The 22,301-nt window shown below is 46.3% G+C and overlaps 1 protein-coding gene across 1 annotated transcript in view; it reads left to right on the top strand.

The window, feature by feature from the left end:
* Positions 1–1,477, top strand: part of LOC149370513 (MAM and LDL-receptor class A domain-containing protein 1-like) — a 171,521-nt gene extending 170,044 nt beyond the window's left edge. The window contains exons 64-65 of the mRNA XM_089577892.1: positions 677–732; positions 1,304–1,477. Of these exons, the coding sequence (XP_089434018.1) occupies positions 677–732; positions 1,304–1,314 (67 nt within the window). The 3' untranslated portion in view covers positions 1,315–1,477. The remainder of the gene's footprint in view (positions 1–676; positions 733–1,303) is intronic.
* The last annotated feature ends 20,824 nt before the right edge of the window (positions 1,478–22,301 follow it).

The following is a 22,301-nucleotide window of genomic DNA, read 5'->3' as shown; positions in this document are numbered from 1 at the left end:
CGGCGTTAAGTTGTTTAAATTGTTAGGACAATTTCAATGACCTCATTTGAGCAAAAATGTAAATATTCAGTGCTTACATGACAGTGTGATTTTACCGGGGATGTAATGTTCCAGTTAAAACTAAAAATGTATTTGCCAAGGCACCAATTAGTCTTAAGCCATTTAATTGGGGTAGTTCGTAACTGAATTACGACGCCTTAACTTGCGGAAAATACGAGGACAAGAGCAGAAGAAGAGGTTAAAAGCTATTATGTATCCTCTTTTTACTGCTTTCTTGTCCTGTCACTGTTTTTTCGACCTAATAAAAAGGTAGTAGTTTCCAACATAAACGGTAGTTCCGAGTTGTTTTTCAACATATCTTCATTATTATTTGATTGCTTTTGCATGTTTCTTGCTTGATATGCTTAGAACCACAACGAATAGAAAAAATTTGTAACGAACAGCTGCCAACGGTAAAGCTTATTTAACGTAGTAAGGCTAATGGAACCCGAGAAAAAGGCGCCCGTATGCTGTGCGATGTCAGCACACGTCAAAGAACCACATGCTGTGTAAACTATTCCTGAGGTCTCCACTGCGGCACCCCGCTAAGTAAAAGTATTGTTTCGGTATGTTAAACCTTGCAGTGAAAAAAAAATGTATGAGTTTTTGATAATAGTTGCCCTTTTTTTACCGCTAGGGACCCGCCTCTCTTTCTGAACAACCCAACATATGACGCATCGGAAGAAAGAGTAGGTAAGTAGCTGCTTTAATGTCTTGCGTTTTGCTTTCAGTTGTGAAACAGCAAAAAAAAAATCGGAGCTAGAGAATGAGTGTAAGAATGCAAAGCTGGGTTCATTCATGCGTGCACAGTTAGACACACGCTTTCTGTGTGTAACCTGAATATTCTAGCTTTCACATCACAAATTCGCCGAAGCGCTATTTCTTTCAGGCCAAGATGACTGGGTTGACGACTACGTAGTTTATTCATTTATTCGTGTATCCTTTACTCAATGGCGAATGCTTAGTCTCATGCAACCAAGTTCAATTTTTCGCGTGCTGAGCTGTTTGTGTATAAATGACATGGTCAGACAATAACGCCTGCTGTTTTCAATGCATAGCTTAAGGGTTGTGTTCTGTTGGGTTTGATGGCACATAGGCAACTAAGGTCATCTTGCTCTAAACCCGAGACTCCGCTGTAAGAACGCCCTTCTTTAAGGGGCAAGTGTGAGTTTTATAGGTGCGTTTCTACTATAGGTTCATACGAAGGTGTATGCAATTGCATTGTTTCTATGCGTGCAATTAAGAATGGTTCCTCTCATTTCAGAAATTTCCTGATAAAATGCCTGCTCTACGGACGGACTCAAGATGGAACTGAAATATCGTCTTGATTACGCAGTTTGTTACAACTTGAAAAATGACTCGCTATTTATTTTCACAACGCTTCCGCAATCATTGTAAGAAAAGAAAATAAAGAACAAAATAGAATGGGTGTGAATGACGCCTTTTGTCTTGCTTCGTGTTTGGTTAGCACTTTTCGAAGGATTCCTGCGATTTGACTCCTGCTTGGTCACTCTCTTCTGTATGATCAGTTCAATAACCTTCGGCGCTCACTCCCGACAACTGCAAAGTAGGGTGCCGCTCGCTAGCAACGAAGGTCAGTGTAGCTAGACTACTCCATAATGTCAGAAAATTCGCATGAAAGGCTGAATGTGATGAAATTAGACTAGGATAGGCTGCACAGCGTTCAGTATTAATTAGAGCAATATGAAAAGGCTGATTATAATACCGCGGAGTATGGGGACTGGTCAATGTAGGCCGCCTTCCTATAACGTACAGTGCAGAATTCAACACATCAGTTACCATGATGTGGTGGCCTCTTCACAGGCAGGACAGAAGTATATATATAAAAGCTGAAATGAATTTTAGGTTGGTGATGTAGTCCTGAAAATTTTTCATGCATATATGACATCCGTGCTGAGATAAAATTAGCACAGAGATAAATAGAAACCCATTTATTGACGGTATGTGGATGCTACCATTGCTCTAGCAAGTTACCAAACAACCCAACAGCTTCCAGGGCACACCAAAACTTAAAAAAGAAAAGCAACCTTTAATTAAAAGTAAAGAGAGGGAGGCCAACACAAAAGGCAAAACGTTACCTCCCTAAAATTTTCAAACAGAAGATTAAGGTTAGATCGGTTGCTCTTATGTCTGCTGTCATTATCTGCTGCATCCACATGCTCATTGAGGGTGTAGCGCATAACAATGGTGGTACGCACGGAAACGCAAAACCGACCTCGCTTTATGATGGCCAGGTAACAAAATAGTGAGCAAGCGTGTTACATTCTCAAATGTATTGCTAGTTTCACGATGAAGCATTATAAAAAAACGCTCTTCCTTCGATGCCGCTGACGTTAACACTGACTCTTGAATCAACTGTTCGACCGAATAGTAACTGATTACGGTTTCATCTTAGTCAGGTGTGATCACGGCCAGATTCTGGCCCTCGAAAATTTTCTCAACGGTCACGGTGTAATTCACGCTTCATCGCCGGGTCCACAACAGGTCTATCCAGATGCTGCTGGACGCGGGCTTCACGAATTCCAAACTATATTCATGCGAAGTGCTGGGAAACACACGAACAGAAGCAATGATTATGCCTCTTCAGAGTGTCTGCGTTGTCTTGGAGCCTTTCATTGAGGATAGTGTCCGTTGAACCGGTGCGGAAGAAGACACCTAGCAGCTGCACTGTAAATGGCGACAGCCAAGATGCAACAGACGGAGCGCTTGCTCCCGATGAGGAAGCTGTGCCCGATGGTTTCGACTGCATCGGCCTGGTCTACTGACGTCTCCAAAAGGCACATCACATATGTTTTCATATGATTTAATTGTCGATGAGGCTATTCTAAACAGGTATTGAGAACAAAGTGAAGTTGGCCGTTATTGACACGCTACGTAGTCTACAAACCGATCACTTCAACCGAAAACGGAGTTTTTATAAGATAAAAAAAGCGATAAACAAAATAAAGGTCTTGAAATCACAGGCTCATTTAGGAAGTAAACTGTGTGCACTGACAGAGAATTTTCGTTGCGGATCCCAGACGTTATACTACACTACCATTTACTTCAAAACATCGGATGGTGGAGCAATGGCCGGCAGAAACCGCAAAGCTAAGCACACTTGTAGCTTAGAGCATTTCAACACAACTCAACTTAAAACATCAGCAACCACTACTGATCGGTGCAGACGTGATGAGCTTAATATTCTCAGCCATAAATGCGTCTTTTTCTACCGGACAAACTTTAACGCAGCGAGAAAAAACCACATGATCAATTTTTACTCAGAATGATAATTGAATGAGGGTGTCTTCTGGGACCTTTTAATTTTCCAATGAGGGGCTTACAATGACATGATACCGATAGTATGAAGAGCTTCACGCAGAACGTAAATTCATTTTCTTTTTTCCGGTCTGGGCGAGCTAAAGGTGGGGAACAAAAGTGTTGGGCGTTCGTTCAAGACGATATGGACCGCAGAAATAAAAACAGCGCCACACGCGGGGGCTTTCTGCTAACTGGCGACTCTGGAAAACATTGCGTGTTTATCATTAGCAACACTGCACAGCGTAAATAAAGATGGCAGTCTCATCCGGGTCCTCGGAGACACTTTCGCTTGGAGCTGTCCTTCGGTTTCTAGGTTGTGGTGTGTGATCACGTTAGTTTATAGGCGAGTGGGATGTCGCAGCCAAGCCCTACTGCCTAATCGGACGGCAGAGCTACACAAATGACAAAGCCAAAATCATTACAATGTGCAGCTTAGACCGCAGAGTTGTTTGGATCACAATGATAGTCGCACCAGGTCTCTTTGAAGATAAAATGCCTCTGCAGAGATCCGTACGTGTTGGGAGGCTACTGAAGCTGCACTACCAGTTTTTCTTAAAGGTGCACATTCCTGTGTGCGGCACATATTCACTCCTAGATAGGCAAGTCCCTTCGCACTTTTCACCAAATCGTGTACATTGTTACAGATTACGGCGTAGGTGTGAGCCGTCCATGAGAGCGTTACACCCGAAGACAAAGCGCGGAAAGAGCGCGCGGGGCGAGCGCGAGAGAGATATACCCTATTACTACTTCTTTTTACCCTCTAAACACCCCTGTTTCTTGGCCGCTCCAAAGCTCCAAAGTGGGTATGTGCCATCCGTATTTAAGGCCAACGAACCAACCAACGAAAGATATCTAAGAGAATCGCTGCCGCAGGTCGGCTTTTTGTCGTAGCACTTGCATCCCTGACTCATTTCGGCAGGACGGGCCCGTGAGCCGGTAATATTTTAGTGGAGGCGGTGGAATAGCGTTCACCCGCGCCCAGAAGCAAGCGGCGGCTGCCTTGGCCAAATAGGGCAGCTCACCACAGGGTGGTGCGGCTAACGGCGCGACGGACGGCGCCGATGATCTCGGGCATTCCCATGGCCTGTGCCTTTCTCCGGCGCTAGAGGCTGTCCTCCAGCGCTTCTCCCGGCGACTGGACCTGATAGAGGCTTGGCCTCCTGCGCTTTAGCGCAGGGTACGACATTCAATGCCGGCCGACTCGAACCGCGACAGTCCGGAGACCGCAATCAACCCCGTGGACTCCATACCCAGGACCATCGGACAGGTCTCGCAGTCCGACCATGTGGTGCATTGCGTGGGTGCGTCTCAATCAACTTTTGAAGGCACTGCCTTTTGGGAGTCCTACTATCTCCATCTGGGCACCATCGCCGCGGAGAATGGTTGGAGCGAGAGCGCGAAGGCCGTCATGCTCGTCGCCAAGCTGTGGGGCCGAGTGACGGAGCTGCTCCCAAACGTGCTCGCGCGGATCGTGGCCGGTATGACGCCATAGCGGGTCGCCTCACCGACCATTACGGGTCGGGGCAAGCCCGACTTTAATACCAGCGCCTGCGTGCTCACCGGCAGGAGCCCGGGGAAAGCTGCGAGGACCTCGCCACAGCTGTCCAGCGGTTCGCGTCGCAGTTGTTGCCGAGTGCGCTGCAGAACCTCGTGGCCCTGGTCGGCACTCCAGCCTTTGTGGACGCCAGTCGACATCCCGAGGTCCAGTGCCAGGTTCTACTCTGGCGTCCTGAATCCATCCGAGCCACTGTGAGCCTCGCCGTCGAAGCGGACATGACACTGCGGGCCACACCAGGGTCCCCATCGTCTGCAAAGTGCGCCAGTGCGCTGCAGATCACTCGGACTCCTCTTACGGCACTGCGTAGTTTCACGCGTCGACAACATGGAAGTGGAGGAGATTAGAAGTCATCCAGCCCCGGCAGCGTGTTTCCAGGCGCCCCGCTTTTTCATGCGGACAACACGGCCACCACTTTCGAGACTGCCCTGGCAGCTCTGCCTCCGCACCAAGCACTGGTACCCAAGGCGTAACAGCGCCAGTTCCTGCGCTCGTTCTCTCTTCACGTCGGCCAATCTCGTCGCTTTCGCTTTCCCGTGCTGCCCCTTACGTATTTGTAGATCTTTCTCTACTCGGCCAGCACGTGAATTGCCTAGTTCACACGCGGGCTTCTGTCAATGTCTTAGACAAGTCGCCTCCAATTTTCCAGCTCTCTGGAGCTAAGCTGGGATCAAATTCTCGAGACAAGTTCATCGCGGTAGCCTTCACAGTTGAAGAGAGCGCATAAACAGCTTATGAAAGTTTCAGACTTGACCGCATAAAGGAAATAAACACCTGGTCACTTGGAATGATAATCGATGAAGTAATTGTGATGTTCGGATTGGCATGGTGCAAGTTTACAGGCGGACAATGTCAACAGGCCGTTCTTGCTATGGAGTCACCGAGAACGCAACAGGCTGCAGGCTTGCACCAGCCTGCTTTGCCGTCTTGACAGGTGCTTGAAAAAGTGGCAACTTCTCATCACTTCTTCTAGCTCTCTGCCGACTGGTGGCCACAAATATTTTTCTCGAATAATTTGATTCGTTCTTCAGATGCCTCGGTGCGTGTCATGTCCGAACAACACATAGTCGGATGTCAACGTTGGGGGCACGACAGTCCTGTCCTCTCTACAGACAATGATGTCTATCATTCACCATTTCTCTTTCACCTCATTGTAGCACATCAGCTCTGGAGCCAAGAGACTTTTGCATGCCTCTGAGACGCCGCTTATTTAACCACATCCTACAATTTCCCTTTCCTTATACAAGACAGTACCACTGAAGCGATATCTTCAGCCAACACCGAGTCAGCCGCCGATGTGACTTTTATCCTAGACAAGACGTGAAGGCTCCTTTCATCATCACCACCCCCAGCCTGACTACGCCCACTGCTGGACAAGTGTCTCTCTGCGATTAGCCCTGTCGCGCTCCAGCTGCGGCTAACCTGTCCCCGCTAACTTTATCTGATCACCTTACCTAACCTTCTGTCGCCTTCTGTAACGCTTTCGTTCTCCTGCAATTCATTCCCTTACCCTTAACGACCATCGGCTATTTGCTTTCGCATGACATGCCCCGCCCTAGTCTTATTCTTGCTTTCATTTCAATAAGGATGTAAGCAACCAGCGTTGGCGCCCTGACCCACTATGCCCTCTTTCTGTTTCTAAATGTTACACCAATCATTTTTCTTTCCGTAGCTTGCTGCGTTTTCCTACATTGTTACTGTCTTTTTCATACAGGATATCGAAACTTCAATAAAACACCCTGCAACCCGTAGCAGCCTTCTACCGACACCTGCCGGCAGTGCAGGGGCATATGGAGTGCTATGATTTGAAACGCGGGCACCACAGAGCAAACCTAAAGGAAAATAAATGGTTACCGAAACTCTTTACCTATTTCTACAGACAGAGCGTTGACATTGGCAGCAAATGAGTGGAAAACTGTCCAGTAAGCATGCAGGATAAAGGAGCAGAGAGAATAGACCTTTAAGTGCCTGGTCAGACAGGCAAGATGGTCAAATCTGGATTTATTCAATGAAAAAAAAATCAACCTGGAATTTTGCAGCCAGCTGCAGCAAATGAAAGACGCGAGTCGGGAAGGCATTGTTCTAGACGCGCTACATATCAATTGTGAAAGCGAAGCTACAAAAAATCTTTAACCAATATAATGGCACTGTGTGGTTTGTGGTACATCTGCAGAAACAATTGAGCATATTCTGCAGAATATGGCAGAATACATCGATATGTCGACTTGGGCAGTCACAACCTCTCGAGTAATAGAAAAGTGTAAGGTTAATGGCTTGAAAACATGGCTGTGACGTATACATACAAGTTTAGAATTCAAATAAGTGCAGCGTAGAGGACAACAAGATTGGTAATAAAATTTTTAATATTTTAGTTTGAGAGGCCGGTAAGAGAAATATAAAAGAAATGCGAAGCATGGCAGCCCCGGCCACCACCCCCGTTTCAAAAGGAATGCTACTAACATCCCTAATCATCATCATTATCATCATCAGCCTGACTACACAAACTGAAGGGCAAAGGCCTCGGCCATGTCTTTCCAATTAACCCTGTCCTTCACCAATTGCGGCCACCGTATCCCCGCAAACTTCTTAATCTCATCTGCACACTTAACTTTCTGGCGCCCCCTGCTACGCTTGCCTTTTCTTGGAATGACTCCGTTACCCTTAAGGAACACCGGTTATCTTTCCTTCGCATTACATGCCCTTCCTAAGTCCACTTCTTTTTTTTTTGATTTCGACTAGGATGTCATTAACCCGCGTTTGTTCCCCCACCCACTCCGTCCGCTTCCGATCCGCTGCACCTATCATTTTGCTTTCCATAGCTCACTCCGTTCTCCTTAACTTACACTGAACCCATTTCGTTAGCCTCCACGCTTCCGCCCCATAGGTGACTACCGGTAAGATACAGTTGCTGTATACTTTACTCTTGAGCGATATTGGTAAACTGCCATTCATGGTCTGAGTGAACCTGCCCTATACGCTCCACCCCATTTTTATTCTTCTAGTTATTTCCCTCTCATGATCCGGATCTGCTGTCACTACCTGCCCTAAATAGACATATTCTCTTACTACTTCCATCACCTCGCCAACAATTCCAAACGTGTTCTCTTGTTAGGCAATTTTCAATATTACTTTGGTTTTGTGCATGTTAATTTTAAGCCCCATGCATTGGTTCAGGCAATCTTTACAAAACAAATTGTCAGCGTAAATTGGAGTGGAAACTGAGTTTTTGCAAATATTTGCGTATTTAGTTGATTTGTCCAATAAGTTTGGAATACTTTTGAACATATTTCTATTCAAAATATATACCAGTACGCGGTAAAAGAGCACTACCCCCGTCGTCATATCAACATCACTAATCCAGTATGCGGAATGCTTTGTTACACCGAATTAGTGAGCGGTGCGCAAACTATAGTCGCTCGTTTTCCGCTAACATCACTCGAAGCTGGCGCAAGATGCCCCGTCGACGTTGTCCGCCGCTCCGTTAGACTTCAAATTAGGGCCGCCATTGAAAGTGTCGGCTCTTGAGTGCTTGTCCTATTACTCAAGTTAGCACCCTAAGGAGGATACTTGAGGTAATAATACATAAAGATACCACTGCGAAAATTCGAAAATTGTCATTTCTATTGAGCAGCCGCCTGAAGAAAAGGTTAGTAACGCATATATTTTAAGAGAGCTCCGCACGGAGCTACATTTCTTGGGCCTGAGAGGTTTGTTAGGTATATCATTTTGCAATGCGCGACGTCCCGTGCAAAAAACCATCCGTCATTTCTGAGTGAATAGACGGAGACGTCTGAAGAGGCGGCTTTCGCTCGATCGCAGCTGCCATAGAACCCCGCCAACTTCTATAGGCTGCAGAATGCCGCAGCAGTAATATCGAGATGGTGCGATGTGCGGTAATTCTAGTCGTCATGATAATTTTCTGCTGGCAGCGAGTGAGTCCCTCTCAGTCGAATTTTTTGTTCTTCACCACGCCATATCCCATGCCACTCTGGAAAGATTCCGCATTTATAAACAAGAATACCGCAGAGGGCCGTCCGCAGCTAACAACACTTTGCTTCTTTACGCCAATTTATTCTTCTTTGTGCATGCGGAAACTGAGCCTAGGAGTGCGTTGAAATAACTTTTATACTGTAGGGCCCATGCGGAGACGGGGTGGAAGTAAGGTTCTCATATGACCGCGAAAACTTTTCTGCTAGTAATACAAACTCTAACCTCAGCCGAAAGTTGTGAATGAAATTTTGAGGTATTCGCTCAATGAACCTTGTACTACTTCCATGAATATTCGTAAAATCCTCAAATTATGAAAAAGCGATTCGGCATAACCTATAAAGCGCACTCCTATTCCCCGTCTCTCTGCGTACAACTTTATCAAATTGAGGGCTGACCTTGCTCTATAGGTGCGGAAGCGCCACCACATGTGTGCTGACTGTTAAAATTGTATAGTGGAATTTAGTATTATGTTACAATTTTGTTGTAATATCTCGCTCTGAAAGTTTTTCTTTTCTCTCAAATGTCTTTTTCATCTCGAACTAATGAACACTTGTACTAAATTCAATCATTTTCTGTTGTGTATGAATTCTACGCGTAAATGTTCTTCCCAGGTTATATAACCTCCCCCACCCCTATGTAATGCTGCATAATGTAAAATCGAAGTAATTACCTGTTCAAGCGACCACGACATGTACTAGTCTTGGCATGTTTATACGTTTATTGAAATAAATCACAGGGTCACAATGACGCATCCCTCTGATGTTGAGGATTTCAGCGTTTGTTCTGGAGGAAACTCACTCGTTACTCTTTTTCTGCTCTCTGATTATCAGCAGACGTAATTGGTTCCTCGATGTCCGGACGCTTCTGTTTACATCAATACCTCGGTTTTCGTGATATCTAAAATCATTTCATGCGGCAGAAAAAAACAAACATTCTTATAAATAGAAAACACTGTCGAGAGTGACTAGAGCCGTTCTTCGCGGGGCTTTAGAATACTGTCTGTTTTGTTTTGTTCTTTGAGGAAACATTTCTTTGACTTTTGTCAACTGTGTTACTTTTTCCTTGCATCGCTTCTTCTTTCCCTCCTCCAGCTTCCCGACAGTGGGAAAGACAATTATGTCAATGTGACCCGCCGGCATAAGATGTAATCGATCGACCTTCTTTCTGAGCGAAGGGTTGGCAGCGCGCTTGATTGCGGGTCTTGATAGAAGCATAAAAAACGAAGTGTTCACCTGAAGTGGTGCACGAAATTTAACGCTCTGTGAACGTGCATAACACATGCACTGACCGCGTGTTCAATAAGCTTTTTCCCACCTCCGCAAACTGTTACAAGACACCCTAATTATATAGCGAGAACACCTGTAGCGTTGACGTATGGTGAAGGCACCCTTATTAGTGTCATTCTACGTCATTTGTTTTGTGGCTGCAATGCTACCAAGCTTTCTACCGAACACGTACTGCTTTCGGCATAAGCAAATTCTTGTGAACATAGTACCAAAATTGAATAAATTATAAGTTACAATGCTGCACATATTGACCAATTGCAATATTGACCACTGTTGACCAGGGAAATTATCGAGGCGTACAACATGGCAAAGAAAGCAAGATTGTGTGTAAGCAAACCATCCCTGCTCCTGCGTGACTGTGAGGCTGCATATCTGGACATCACATAGTAGCAAGTGCATTCTGATTTCTTTTTTTGTTTTCTGTTTCCTTTTATAAGCGCGTTTCCTGTGATTAAACTTCAGTTGAGAGTCAGCGCTTGGTCCTGTATATTCTTCCTTTCGTCCCCGTCTGTTCGCGCTGTTTTTTTTTTGCATAATGCACATATTAACTGCCATGAATAATTTACAGGGTTCATCAGACGGCATCAATTCCAAAGGTAAGCTCACAACGACAGCGCATGTTCACGTACTGTTTGGAGACTTTAGCCTAATAACACAAGCAAAGTAGCATGTGTTGAATCTACTGGTGTGAGGTGCGAATAATTATGTGAGAGCGTCTCAGAAGTCTTAAATAAATAAACGTATCTCTTGTGCAATAAAATTTAACGCCGTTTATCACGTTGCATTTTCATTAACACCATCGCCACTGCTCAATAGGGCAACTAGTTGAATGAACCACTCATAAACTTTTCTGCGAATTAATTTATCTCTTAACTGATAGTTATGAAATATTCGTACGTCAATAAAACAACTCAAAGCGTCCCCTCCGTTGGCGCATCGATTTAAGCGTTTCTTTTTTATCTCCGCAAGGGCTAAGCATATGCTTCCTATGTTATTTAAACATCAATCAGTTCCTGAACTTGTGAAATACTCAAAACTTAGTAATTATCTGAAAATTGTGGGTTTGATCAACGCCACTACAACTACTGCTTTTGGCCTCTGGTTGCACGCTCCCGACAAACATCCACACTTTATCGAGCAGTTAACTAAGAAGTACAGAAAGGTGGGCAAGTTGGTTATTACTATTCATGGTAAAACAGCGCGGAAAAATCACGAGAATGGAACAAACACGACAACACGAGCGCTGACTTTCAACTGACGATTTATTACGCACATGTGTACATGTATAGCATTCCCGCCAAACACTAAACAGGAAGGAGTGCAAGGCCAAATTTTCAGGCTTAAGCACGCTGGTTTTCCTGAGGCAACTATTGGAAGGTTATGCGAAAGGTTGGTGGCCAAAATCAAATCGGACCATAGCGTGTTCCTCAGGCGAATGAAGTCTCAAAGCGCCGGAAGATAGCTGTCATCCCATACGTCCACGCATTTTCACACCGTTTGAAGAAAGTGGGGCGAAAATTTCAAATTGATGTGGTATTTTCGTCTCGCAGAAAATTAAGCAAGATTTGCCGAGCTGTGCAGCGGAAGCGAGAGGCCCTACTAGGAAGGAGGATCGGTGGTGGTTGTACCACAGCACACGTAGAGAGGAGGGTTGAGTGCATCGAGGGTGTTGTGTATAAGATTCCCCTTTCTTGCGGTGGGTGGTATGTTGGCCAGACTGGGAGATGTCTAAACGAACGCCTGAGGGAGCATCATAATTCTTTGGACAAGGTAGCCGCTTCGAATTTGGCGCTTCACTGCAGGCAACCTGAGCACACGTGCGCCCCATTGCTTCATCAGACATCCGTCATCTTCAAACATAAGGATCAGATAGTAAGGGAAATAGTAGAGGCATATCACATTGACAAAGGGGGTACAGCATGCATTAGTAAGCCCTCATTATCACTGGCTAACCGCGAAATCACCTTTTTGGAGCATGCATTTGTAGATATGTAGATTTAATATTTTCAGTGATGATGCAGTGTTTTTTTTGTTCTGTTTAGTGTTTGGCGGGAATGCTATGTATGTACACATGTGCGTAATAAATCGTCAGTTGAAAGTCAGCGCTCGTGTTGTCGTGTTTGTTCCGTCCTCGTGTTTTTTCCGCGCTGTTTTACCATGAATAGTTAACTAAGATTCGTACCGCGAGTGACGTCAGCCCAGCACGAACATTCATCATCTGCATATACTGATATTTTCCTAGAACCTGCTGCTTGGCGAAACCAGCCTTCTGGCTGCAGCTTAACATGAGACATTGATTACAATCACGCGGGTTAACTTACAACCAGTCGCGTTGCATGTTGCATGTTGCATGCAGTCATCTTGACACCGCGCGCATAGAGCGAAGAAATGAAGAGGAAAGTTAGTCGAAAAGCCAGCCTGTGGGGAAACTAAAACGAGCGCTCTGGTACTATACAGATATGAAGTCCTTCGCCGTTCGATGACGTTCCACGTCACACCAGCGGTAACTCAGGACGTACTACGTCCGCCGCTTACAAACGTGGGTGGCGCGTAAGCAGAAGATCTGGCAACCGTCGCCTTAGCTCAGTAGGTTGAGCACCGGACGCGCAATTCGGAGGTCGTGGGCTCGGTTCTCACCGGCGCCATGTGGTTGTTTTTCTTCAGCTTTTCTAATCAATTATCTTTAACGTTAGCACATTGATTAATATTCTTCATTGATCAACACCACAAATAAATAAATATATTAAAAAATCATCCGCGTTCCTTGGCTTCTGTCGCTGTTGGCTTCTCTTATGTATATATATTACGATATGCGATCGCATAGCTCGGATTCACAAAATATTTCAGCTGTTGAGTCCGTGCGCCGGGCGGATTTTACGATGTTGTTCGAGGACTTTCTCGAGAGCGGTCACAGATTCTAGCTCCAAGTAGGCGCTTTGACAAGCGCATGAATGCATGTGGTAAACGTGTTTAGCGCGTTCTTCGTTGTTTTCTGCCCAGTGGGAAAGCGGACGCGCTTAGAAAAATGGTTTTGCATCAGTGCGGGCACAGGGGGCCCCACAGTTGTCAAGGTGGCCGAGGCAGGTGTTGATTCGGCCGTCGCCCACTGCCGTAAAGCTTGGTGCTGGGGCCTTCTGCCATAAATTCTTGAAATATTTTAGAAGTACCGCATGCATACATCACCACGCATTTGGTTCATTCAAGTGAAAATTTTCCAAACGCATGCACGCGCAGTAGGGAGCCAGCACGCAAGGCCGGATTGTAACGCCTTTCACTCGAGTGCTTGCTCTCTGCTGTAAAGCCATAGCATACAGATGCGATATACAGCTAAATGTGTACAGAACACGCGTTTCCTTGAGGCAAACGTTCAACAATATGATATGCGCGTCTGTCGAGATTATGTGTACATCCATGCCGGGAGCAATATTAATTGACGGCGGGCGACAGCCTATACAGTTGAACCAAACGTATCCTGATTACTTCAAGCTTACAGCCCACAGGATTCTTTTGAAGAGCGTAGAACTTGCAGGGACCACAGCAGAGTCAGCCACCTCTGCTTAGTTAACAAACGCGTGACAATCTATTAGTACGGCGCGTCGTTCGCTGAGGAACGCAAGCGCAATTTTTGCCTCCGATGATTAGACTGCGACTGCTCGTCACATGCTTTTGAGGATTCCCGGAGACTTCTGTGTACACTTCACCACAGCTCACAACGTAGGCGCCGAGTTTTCAATCTGCCGAGGAGTGGGGGAGGAGTGGAGTTAGCACCTCTCTTTGTTGTTATTCGACACCCCACCCTTCCTGCGGGCATGCTGTTTGGCAATAGATATTTATTTATTTATTTTGCTGTCAGAATACAGAGTACATTACAGAGGGGAATGCCAATTCACAGTTACGTAGAAGATAAAAAAGGTTAAGGGAGCCAAGTACTGATCCTTCATGAACCCCAGAACCAAGTGGTACAGTAGAGAAATCAGCGTCATTAATGCTGACAAATTCAACACGAGAAGAAGGAAATCCACGGATCCTTAAGAACGACACGGTAAGTGTTCAGCACACTTACTTTATGTAATAGTGCAGCAAGTTATTAACTTTATCGAATGCTTAAAAAATATGCAGACGAAAAAAAAGCGGAGTCCCAATAAAAGTGCAAAGTCTTAAGTGAAAGAAAGTAAATAAATATGACAAGAAAAAAAAAACTTCGGATGCCATGCTCGGTTAGATACCATAAATTGTTATCCTCCAGAAAATTAACAAGATGTGTAAATATATGTACTATAATTTTGTATGCTATTTATGCCAAAGATATGGGTCAGTTGTAAGATGGATTTTGTGCATATCCGGCTTTATGTACTGGTAGTACCAGAGCAGTTTTCCACTCTTCAGTAGCACACCATGAGGATACGACTGTGAGAATATGAATTTCATGATGATAGAACCATACTCTATAATTTTGCCATGTATATAATCAGTTCCCCTTGAAGATGTTAGTTTCAAATCGATAATCGGTATGATGCCTTGCAAGTCGAATTTGATGGGATCCATTGCAAAATGATAGTACAGTTTGAAATCGGGACGTTGGATAACAATGGATGAAGAAGGAAACGACTTAACGAAAGTATCATTTAGTACAGCAGCAGAGACGTGGTCGAGAGCAGGTTCGCTGTGGGGTGCAAAAACAACATTTCATTGGTGGGGTGCCCCCGCCCTCCCCCCCCCCCCCCCTCCCCCTGCAGTCGGCGCACACAACGTACCGAAGCCCACTCACTCGCGTCGTCGACGCTGATGTATACGTGTGCAGGAGAACGCAATCAGCTGTTTGCTCTGCATTCTGCGGCCGCCCTCAATGACCGTACAGTTTCTTTCGCTCCGAATTAACCTATTCTACCGTACGGGCGCGTAGCAATGAGACGAATCGAAGGGCAAGGTTCATTATCTGCTAAGCGAAAAAGTGTTTTATGTCCTGAAAACGCTGTCGGGTCTTGCAGTTTGCAACGCAAGCTACACCAGCGTCTTTGTCGAGGGATAAGGGGAGACGCTGACTGGAGAGCTTGTAATACACAGTAAACAAGAGAATTCCAATGAATTTCTTCACAGCCTCTGTGCCCTTGACACAAGCGGGCTGAATGTTGTGCATCGCATGCGTTCGGTTTATATAACAATGTTAGTCATACTCTCATCACCAAGAAGTTTGGTGGACGCTTTATTCCGTGGCTTTCCAAAAAACTCATACTTTAGCTTAAAGGGAGACTGAAGCACTTTTTTTTGAAAATCAGGCTGGCAGCGGCGTCCTAAAGTGTTGAATGCTTAATACTGGAATATCGCATCCATATAAGGTTGGTTGGTAAACATTTATTAAAACAGTCAAGGGGCCGAAGGCCCAGATCTAGGGGTCGGCCAAGACTCCTTGGAATCTGGCAGCCTCTAGAGCGAGACCGATGAGCGTTCGTTGGTCGTCTAGGGTAGAGCTGCGTAGACGAGCCTCCCAGGTATCTTGTGTGGGTGCTGGCATGTGTTGTCGTGGACAAGTGCAGACCATATGAAGGGGGTCTGCTGGGATATTGCAGTGTTTACACATTGGCATATATCGTTCAGGAAATATATTATGGAATCTTTTGGGATTGGGGAAAGTGTCCGTCTGGAGTTGGCGCCATGTGACCGCCTCTGTCTTTGTAAGTTCTTGGTGCGGACCTGGATAGAGTTGGTGAGAAAGACGATAGTGCTGGAGCAGATCGCGTGAAGTGATTATGGTGTCCTTCCTGACCAAGGCGGGCATGTTGGGGGCGGGGTGATAAGCTGCTCGGAAAGTGAGCCCTCGAGCTAGCTCATGTGCTCCCTCATTACCCTTCAGACCCATGTGGGCTGGAGCCCATATCAGTAGGGTCAGGTGTTTAGGAGGATTTGATACGAGTACGCGAAATGCTTCGACTGAAATAGGGCCATGAGTAAAATTAAGAATGGCGCGCTGTGAGTCACTTATGACTACTCTAGCTTTAGAAGTGGAGAGCGCGAGAGCAATAGCTACTTCCTCCGCTGTAGTGATAAATGAAGTGCGTACGGAGCAGGAGGCATGAAGAGTCATGTTCTCATCTGTGGCAACCGCTGTTGCAGCAGTCCGAGTAGGATGGTCTGCCGCGTCTGTGTAAAGCACGTCAAGTAGGCCAGCATATCGCTGCTGGAGTGACGCGGCCCGAGCTTCTCTGCGATCTTGATGATGAGTTGGATGCATGTTGCGGGGGAGAGGGAGAGTCTTGATGTTGGCCCTGATGGCAGGTGGGAGATTGACCACCGAGGATGGTGGACGGAAGGGAGCGATGCGAAGTCGTTCGAGGATAGAGCGGCCTGCGGAAGTTAGGGAGAGGCGTTGGCGCTGGGCCAGGAGGGCCGCCTCAATGAGCTCGTCAACCGTGTTGGAGACACCAAGGGCGATGAGCTTGTCGTTGGGAGTAGAGAGAGGAAGACCAAGGGCTGTTTTGACGCCGCTGCGGATAAGGCAATCCAGGCGGTGCTTCTCCGTGAGCGTGAGACGTAAATATGGAGCAGTGTAAGCAATACGACTTACTACAAATGCTTGAAAGAGACGAAGGAGATTCGCCTCCTTCATGCCTGCCCGCTTGTTGGAAACGCGCCGTATGAGACGGGCTGTCTGCTGTGTGTATCGATGCAAGCGTTGTATTGTGTTGGTGTTGGCTCCGTTGGCTTGGAGGTGGAGGCCAAGAATTCGGATGGTGTCGACCGTAGGCACGGGAAGGTTGTTAACAGTGAGGCGGATATTTGGAGATGTGGGGGGTTTCCGGGTGCCGGGATAACGCACAAAGAAGAGCTCAGATTTTGCTTCTGAGCACTTAAGTCCTTTGTCCGATAAGGCAAAAACAAGCGCAAATTGCCTTTTTTTAGCAGAAATATGCGGCCTGTGCCGCGGGGGACACCGTGCGGCGCGCCGCCGCCCGTGATTGGTCAAGAGAGGTCGTAACGACACTTTGAGGACTGGAGAAGCTGCCGATGCGGATCCGGCGCTGCGTTGAGTGCAGATCGAAGCTTTCCGTGGTGTTGTAAAAGCAAATATGGCGACTAATTTTTTACTGACCTCTAAAGAAAAGTATACTACAGTTTGTTTATTCCAAGTATCACCTGAAACCAAAAAAGACCCAAGCAAAACATTCCGCGCCTAGTACAAGCATACGCCAGCGTGAAAGACCCGTATGCAGACCATGCGTAAAAGGTGCCAGTACAAGCTCGGCTCGTATTCTCGGAAAGGAAGGGGTGCGAACAATACTCAATCCGATAACCACCACCGAACGCCTCCTGACTCGCCGGAAAGAGCGTCATCCGAAAGAAAAGGCCCAAAGCGCTGTGTACCAAAAAATCCTGTTCTCTGTACCCGGCGTTGTAGGTTGGGGCAAGAAGGTATTTCAAGGAAAGGATGAAGCAGCACAAAATTGATGTCAAAATGAGCAAAGCGTAGTGGCCAAGCACTGCGAGGCATGTGACCACAGGATAGTGACGCAATCATTGTGCGCTGGAAACCAAGCCAAATACGCGAACCGCCCAAGGCTGCCGCTTCACTCGTGGCGCGTTCAACAGATGCCAGAAAATATTAATCGCTCCCTCGGAAACGTTCACCCTTTCTCGATTTGCAGTTTTGGGTTCAGGGAAGTGGTGGCCAACTATATGTGTGTTTAAAAGCCAAGCTAGCTGCAACTCGCCCGCTGCCACAACTTGATGAAGATACCGAATAATAGGTTGTGAAACATATTGTTTTTTTGCAAAAAGTTGGTCGGCATTCATTTCTCTCTTAAATTTTCATCCGAAATCAGAACTTCGAACGCTGCCGAACGCTTAATCACTTAGCTACTATTAAACGAGATGCCGCATATGGAGAGCTTCGATGCTTGCTTTGCTTTATTGTACTTTGCTTTGCTTTGCTTTGCTTTGCTTGCATTGCTTGCTTGCTTGCTTTGCTTGCTTGCTTTGCTTGCTTGCTTTGCTTGCTTGCTTTGCTTCCTTTCCTTGCTTTGCTTGCTGCTTTGCTTGCTGCTTTGCTTGCTTGCTTGCTTGCTTGCTTGCTTGCTTTGCTTCCTTGCTTTGCTTCCTTTGCTTGCTTTGCTTCCTTTGCTTGCTGCTTTGCTTGCTTGCTTGCTTGCTTGCTTTGCTTGCTTTGCTTGCTTTGCTTGCTTTGCTTGCTTTGCTTGCTTTGCTTGCTTTGCTTGCTGCTTTGCTTGCTGCTTTGCTTGCTTGCTTGCTTGCTTTGCTTGCTTTGCTTGCTTTGCTTGCTTTGCTTGCTTTTCTTGCTTTGCTTGCTTTGCTTGCTTCCTTTGCTTGCTTTGCTTGCTTTGCTTGCTTTGCTTGCTTTGCTTGCTTTGCTTGCTTTGCGTGCTGCTTGCTTGCTTGCTTGCTTGCTTTGCTTGCTTGCTTTGCTTGCTTTGCTTGCTTTGCTTGCTTTGCTTGCTTTGCTTGCTTTGCTTGCTGCTTTGCTTGCTTGCTTGCTTGCTTGCTTGCTTGCTTGCTTGCTTTGCTTGCTTTGCTTGCTTGCTTTGCTTGCTTTGCTTGCTTTGCTTGCTTTGCTTCATTTGCTTGCTTTGCTTCCTTTGCTTGCTGCTTTGCTTGCTTGCTTGCTTGCTTGCTTGCTTTGCTTCCTTTGCTTGCTTTGCTTCCTTTGCTTGCTTTGCTTCCTTTGCTTGCTGCTTTGCTTGCTTGCTGGCTTGCTTGCTTGCTTGCTTGCTTTGCTTGCTTGCTTTGCTTCCTTTGCTTGCTTTGCTTCCTTTGCTTGCTGCTTTGCTTGCTTGCTTGCTTGCTTGCTTGCTTGCTTGCTTTGCTTGCTTTGCTTTGCTTTGCTTTGCTTTGCTTTGCTTTGCTTTGCTTTGATTTGCTTGCTTGCTTGCTTGCTTGCTTGCTTGCTTGCTTGCTTGCTTGCTTGCTTCCTGAACACGTCGAACCGAGTTTAAAATCCCTAACCGAGCCTTGCTGAGCACGCCTCAGGTGGTCTGGCCGCACCTAAGCTGAGGAGAGCGACACGTGCTTGAGCCTCTATAATAAGGTTTCTGCAGGCGCTAAGTGAGCATGTTTCTACTTTCAGCCTTGCCTTTTCGACAGAAATCTCCAGAGATCACATTAGGGACAAACTCTGCATGTAGCCGCTCTTACGAAAGCGCTTCGAGCAGAGTACGTTTGCTTTTGTCGGCTTGAATTCTTCATCACAGCAGCGAGCGCTTGCGCTGCGAGCTTATGATCTTGCGGAAAACAGTGCAAGACATATTCGCGGCCGTAGTTGTTCGTGCACACGGATGCAGAGCAATACCTCGCGTTGAACCTGATTCTCAAGGTTGGCTGACAGGCTTTGTACGTCACAACGCACACAGTACGAGGAACAACGCTTGCAGCACGAGAAAAAACGCGCTCTGAAAGCTTGCTCGGGTGCGCCGAAGTATGCCCGGCTCCTCAACTTGACGTCACGTTGGCCGTCATGGACGAGGTTTTCCTCTCCGCTGTTCTCCTCTCCTGCACTCCCGCGGTGCGCGGGAGATATAAACATCGCGCTTTCAATTTGTGATTGCGCCACTGTTTTAGCCAAAAATCGAAAAAATAATTTCACAGACGTGATCAGCAATGACGCTACTTCAAAACCGCAAAAGATTTGCTGATTCGAAAACCGCCTCAGTATTCCTTTAAAGTGCTTCTCCTCAGCGCCATTAGTTGAGGTAGTCCAGCTGTACTTTCTCTGGCTGTTCTGCCAAGGTCTGCGCTGGACCTTTCCTTATTGGTGCGTGGCCTTGCATCGTCGTTAGACTGCTCGCATTCAACACAGTGCATATCCAAAGTGCCTAAAAATATACAGAGGTTATTGCGTCTAGAATATAACCAAAGAACGTACAATTTCAGAAGCTGTCCATATACACAACCGAGACGTCATTTAAGACCTTACTCATATCAGTCGTATCGTTGCCGTCTCCCCTCTCCTCATCAGTGTCCACCTTAGGGTCACGAGGAGCAGTAGCAACATCAAGAGCCTATTGCACATCCACGGCGTCATCTGTAGTAGCCTCGAGAACCCCAGACATTCATGCAATCAGTGTTTTTCAAAGAAAATATTCTATTCCACCTCTTAAGCAACCTGCAACGCGAAGCTCCTTTAAGACCCCGCGAAGGCCCATAGTACTACGCAAAGTACAGCAACATTTTCCTTCTCGTCAGAGCGAAACAAATCATTCTCGCACCTTCCCGCGCTTGGCAGCAAAACATTCGTTTGTGACAAAGCTGAATCCTTTCTATTTTCACAGTATATAGCATGAAACCGCTGGTGAAAACGAAAGAAGAGGTACTCATCGCGTGCTCCGGATCACCACAAGTTTTTCCTGATTTTCACGACTCATAGAACGGAAGAAAGGGTTCGGAGCCAAAATCTAAGATCAGGGCGTCTTTCTGCAACAGATGGTGTCACAAATAAGAACTTCAAACATAAGAATATTATCTTTGGATTACTTGTAGCCAAACAGTGCAGTGTACTATGTACTACGCTAGGCGCTATGACTTAATACGACAGCGTCGGACGGCCATGAAAGCGATAAAAGTTTATTTTTGGCGTCGGCGCCAGCGTCAGCGCCTGAGCGAAGTTTCCACTTGCCAGGTCATGTGACTTGGCAAGGGATTCGTTTAAGGGGATTCGCCTCCCTCCGCCTGGCACCTGTCAACCGCCCCCTCTCCCTCTCCACATGTGGAAGAGTGGTGATGACGCCGGAAAGAAGAAGGACTCAGCAAAGATGAAAATGACTAACCGGAAAATAGTTCGGACAACAGCAGGCCTACGTGCAGATGATACCGCCTCTCGAAGAACTCGCTGTTGAAAACCGACACTTGCAGGAACTATTCCTTCGCATGTTGCTAGATAAGAGCAACCTGGGTCTCAGAATCCCCACCGGTGGCTGTGTTTCAAATGGCATCGCTTAATTTCGAGCATTGGTATAGGATTCGCTAGGATTTAATAATGTGACCCATGTTTTCGGTGTTTCGTAATCTGAATTGCAATATAATCTGAATTGTAATCGATAAAGAAGTGAAACACACAATCATTAGAATAGAAGTGTAAATGCCGTAGATTAGCGATGAAAGCCGAATTTTATCGCATTTTTTCCGCATAAATCCAATTGTTGACCTTGAATTTTTTTCCGAAATTGCGGGATTCAACCGCGCAACATATTGCTGAGAGCAGCTCAGAAATTGAGGGGTGACCAAGAAAACAGCTCAGTAGAAAAGAAATCCTCGATCAATAGAGAGCGTATATCATCATTATCACCATCATAATTAGCCCGACTACGCCCACTGCAAGGCGAAGGCCTTTCACATGTCTCTTAAATTTACCCTGTTTTAGCTAGCTGCGGCCACCATCTCCCCGCAAACTTCGTAATCTCATCCACCCACCTAATTTTCCGCCGACCCCAGCCACGCTTGCCTTCTCTTGAAATCCACTCTGTTACCCTTTAAGACCACCGATTATCTGGCCTTCGCATTACATATGTCCTGCCCAAGCCCATTTCTTCCTTCCGATTTCGACTAGGATGTCATTAACTCGCGTTTTTTCCCTCACCCTCTCTGCCTGCTTCCGGTCTTTTAACATTACAGCTATCATTTTCTTTTCCATAGCTGGCTGTGCTGTCCGTAACTTAGGCTTAACCTTTATCGTTGGCCTCCATATTTCTGACCCACAGGTGAGTACCGCAAAGATACAGCTGTTGTGTAGTTTTTTCTTAAGGGATATGGGCAAATTACCATTCATGATCTGAGAGAACATGCCATATGCGCTCCACCCCATTCATATTTTTCTTAATGGCTTTTATACGTCGGGGTTGAGTTAAGAAGTTCAGTTGAAAACCGGCTGCTGGGCTCATGTAAACACCCCAGAGTCAACTCCGGAAGTCGAGGGTGCCAGTACACTTTACTCTGCTGCACAAGGTGAGTTCACTCACTCGACCTCACCGGCAGATAGCATGTTACCGGATCCAGTCGCAGAGGTGGGTTAGTGGCAGCGAAGATGATGAATGAGAACCTGTTTTTCGCTTACGCCGCGGCTCCTCCGAAACAGCGGTCGTGCCACAATCTTGGAGGCAGCCACTGCT

The sequence above is a fragment of the Amblyomma mixtum genome, chromosome 1 (assembly GCF_055824585.1).
Source record: "Amblyomma mixtum isolate Tamu chromosome 1, ASM5582458v1, whole genome shotgun sequence".
Classification (NCBI taxonomy): domain Eukaryota; kingdom Metazoa; phylum Arthropoda; class Arachnida; order Ixodida; family Ixodidae; genus Amblyomma; species Amblyomma mixtum.
Note: the sequence above shows the minus strand (reverse complement) of the source record. Positions and strands in the feature narration are given on the sequence as shown.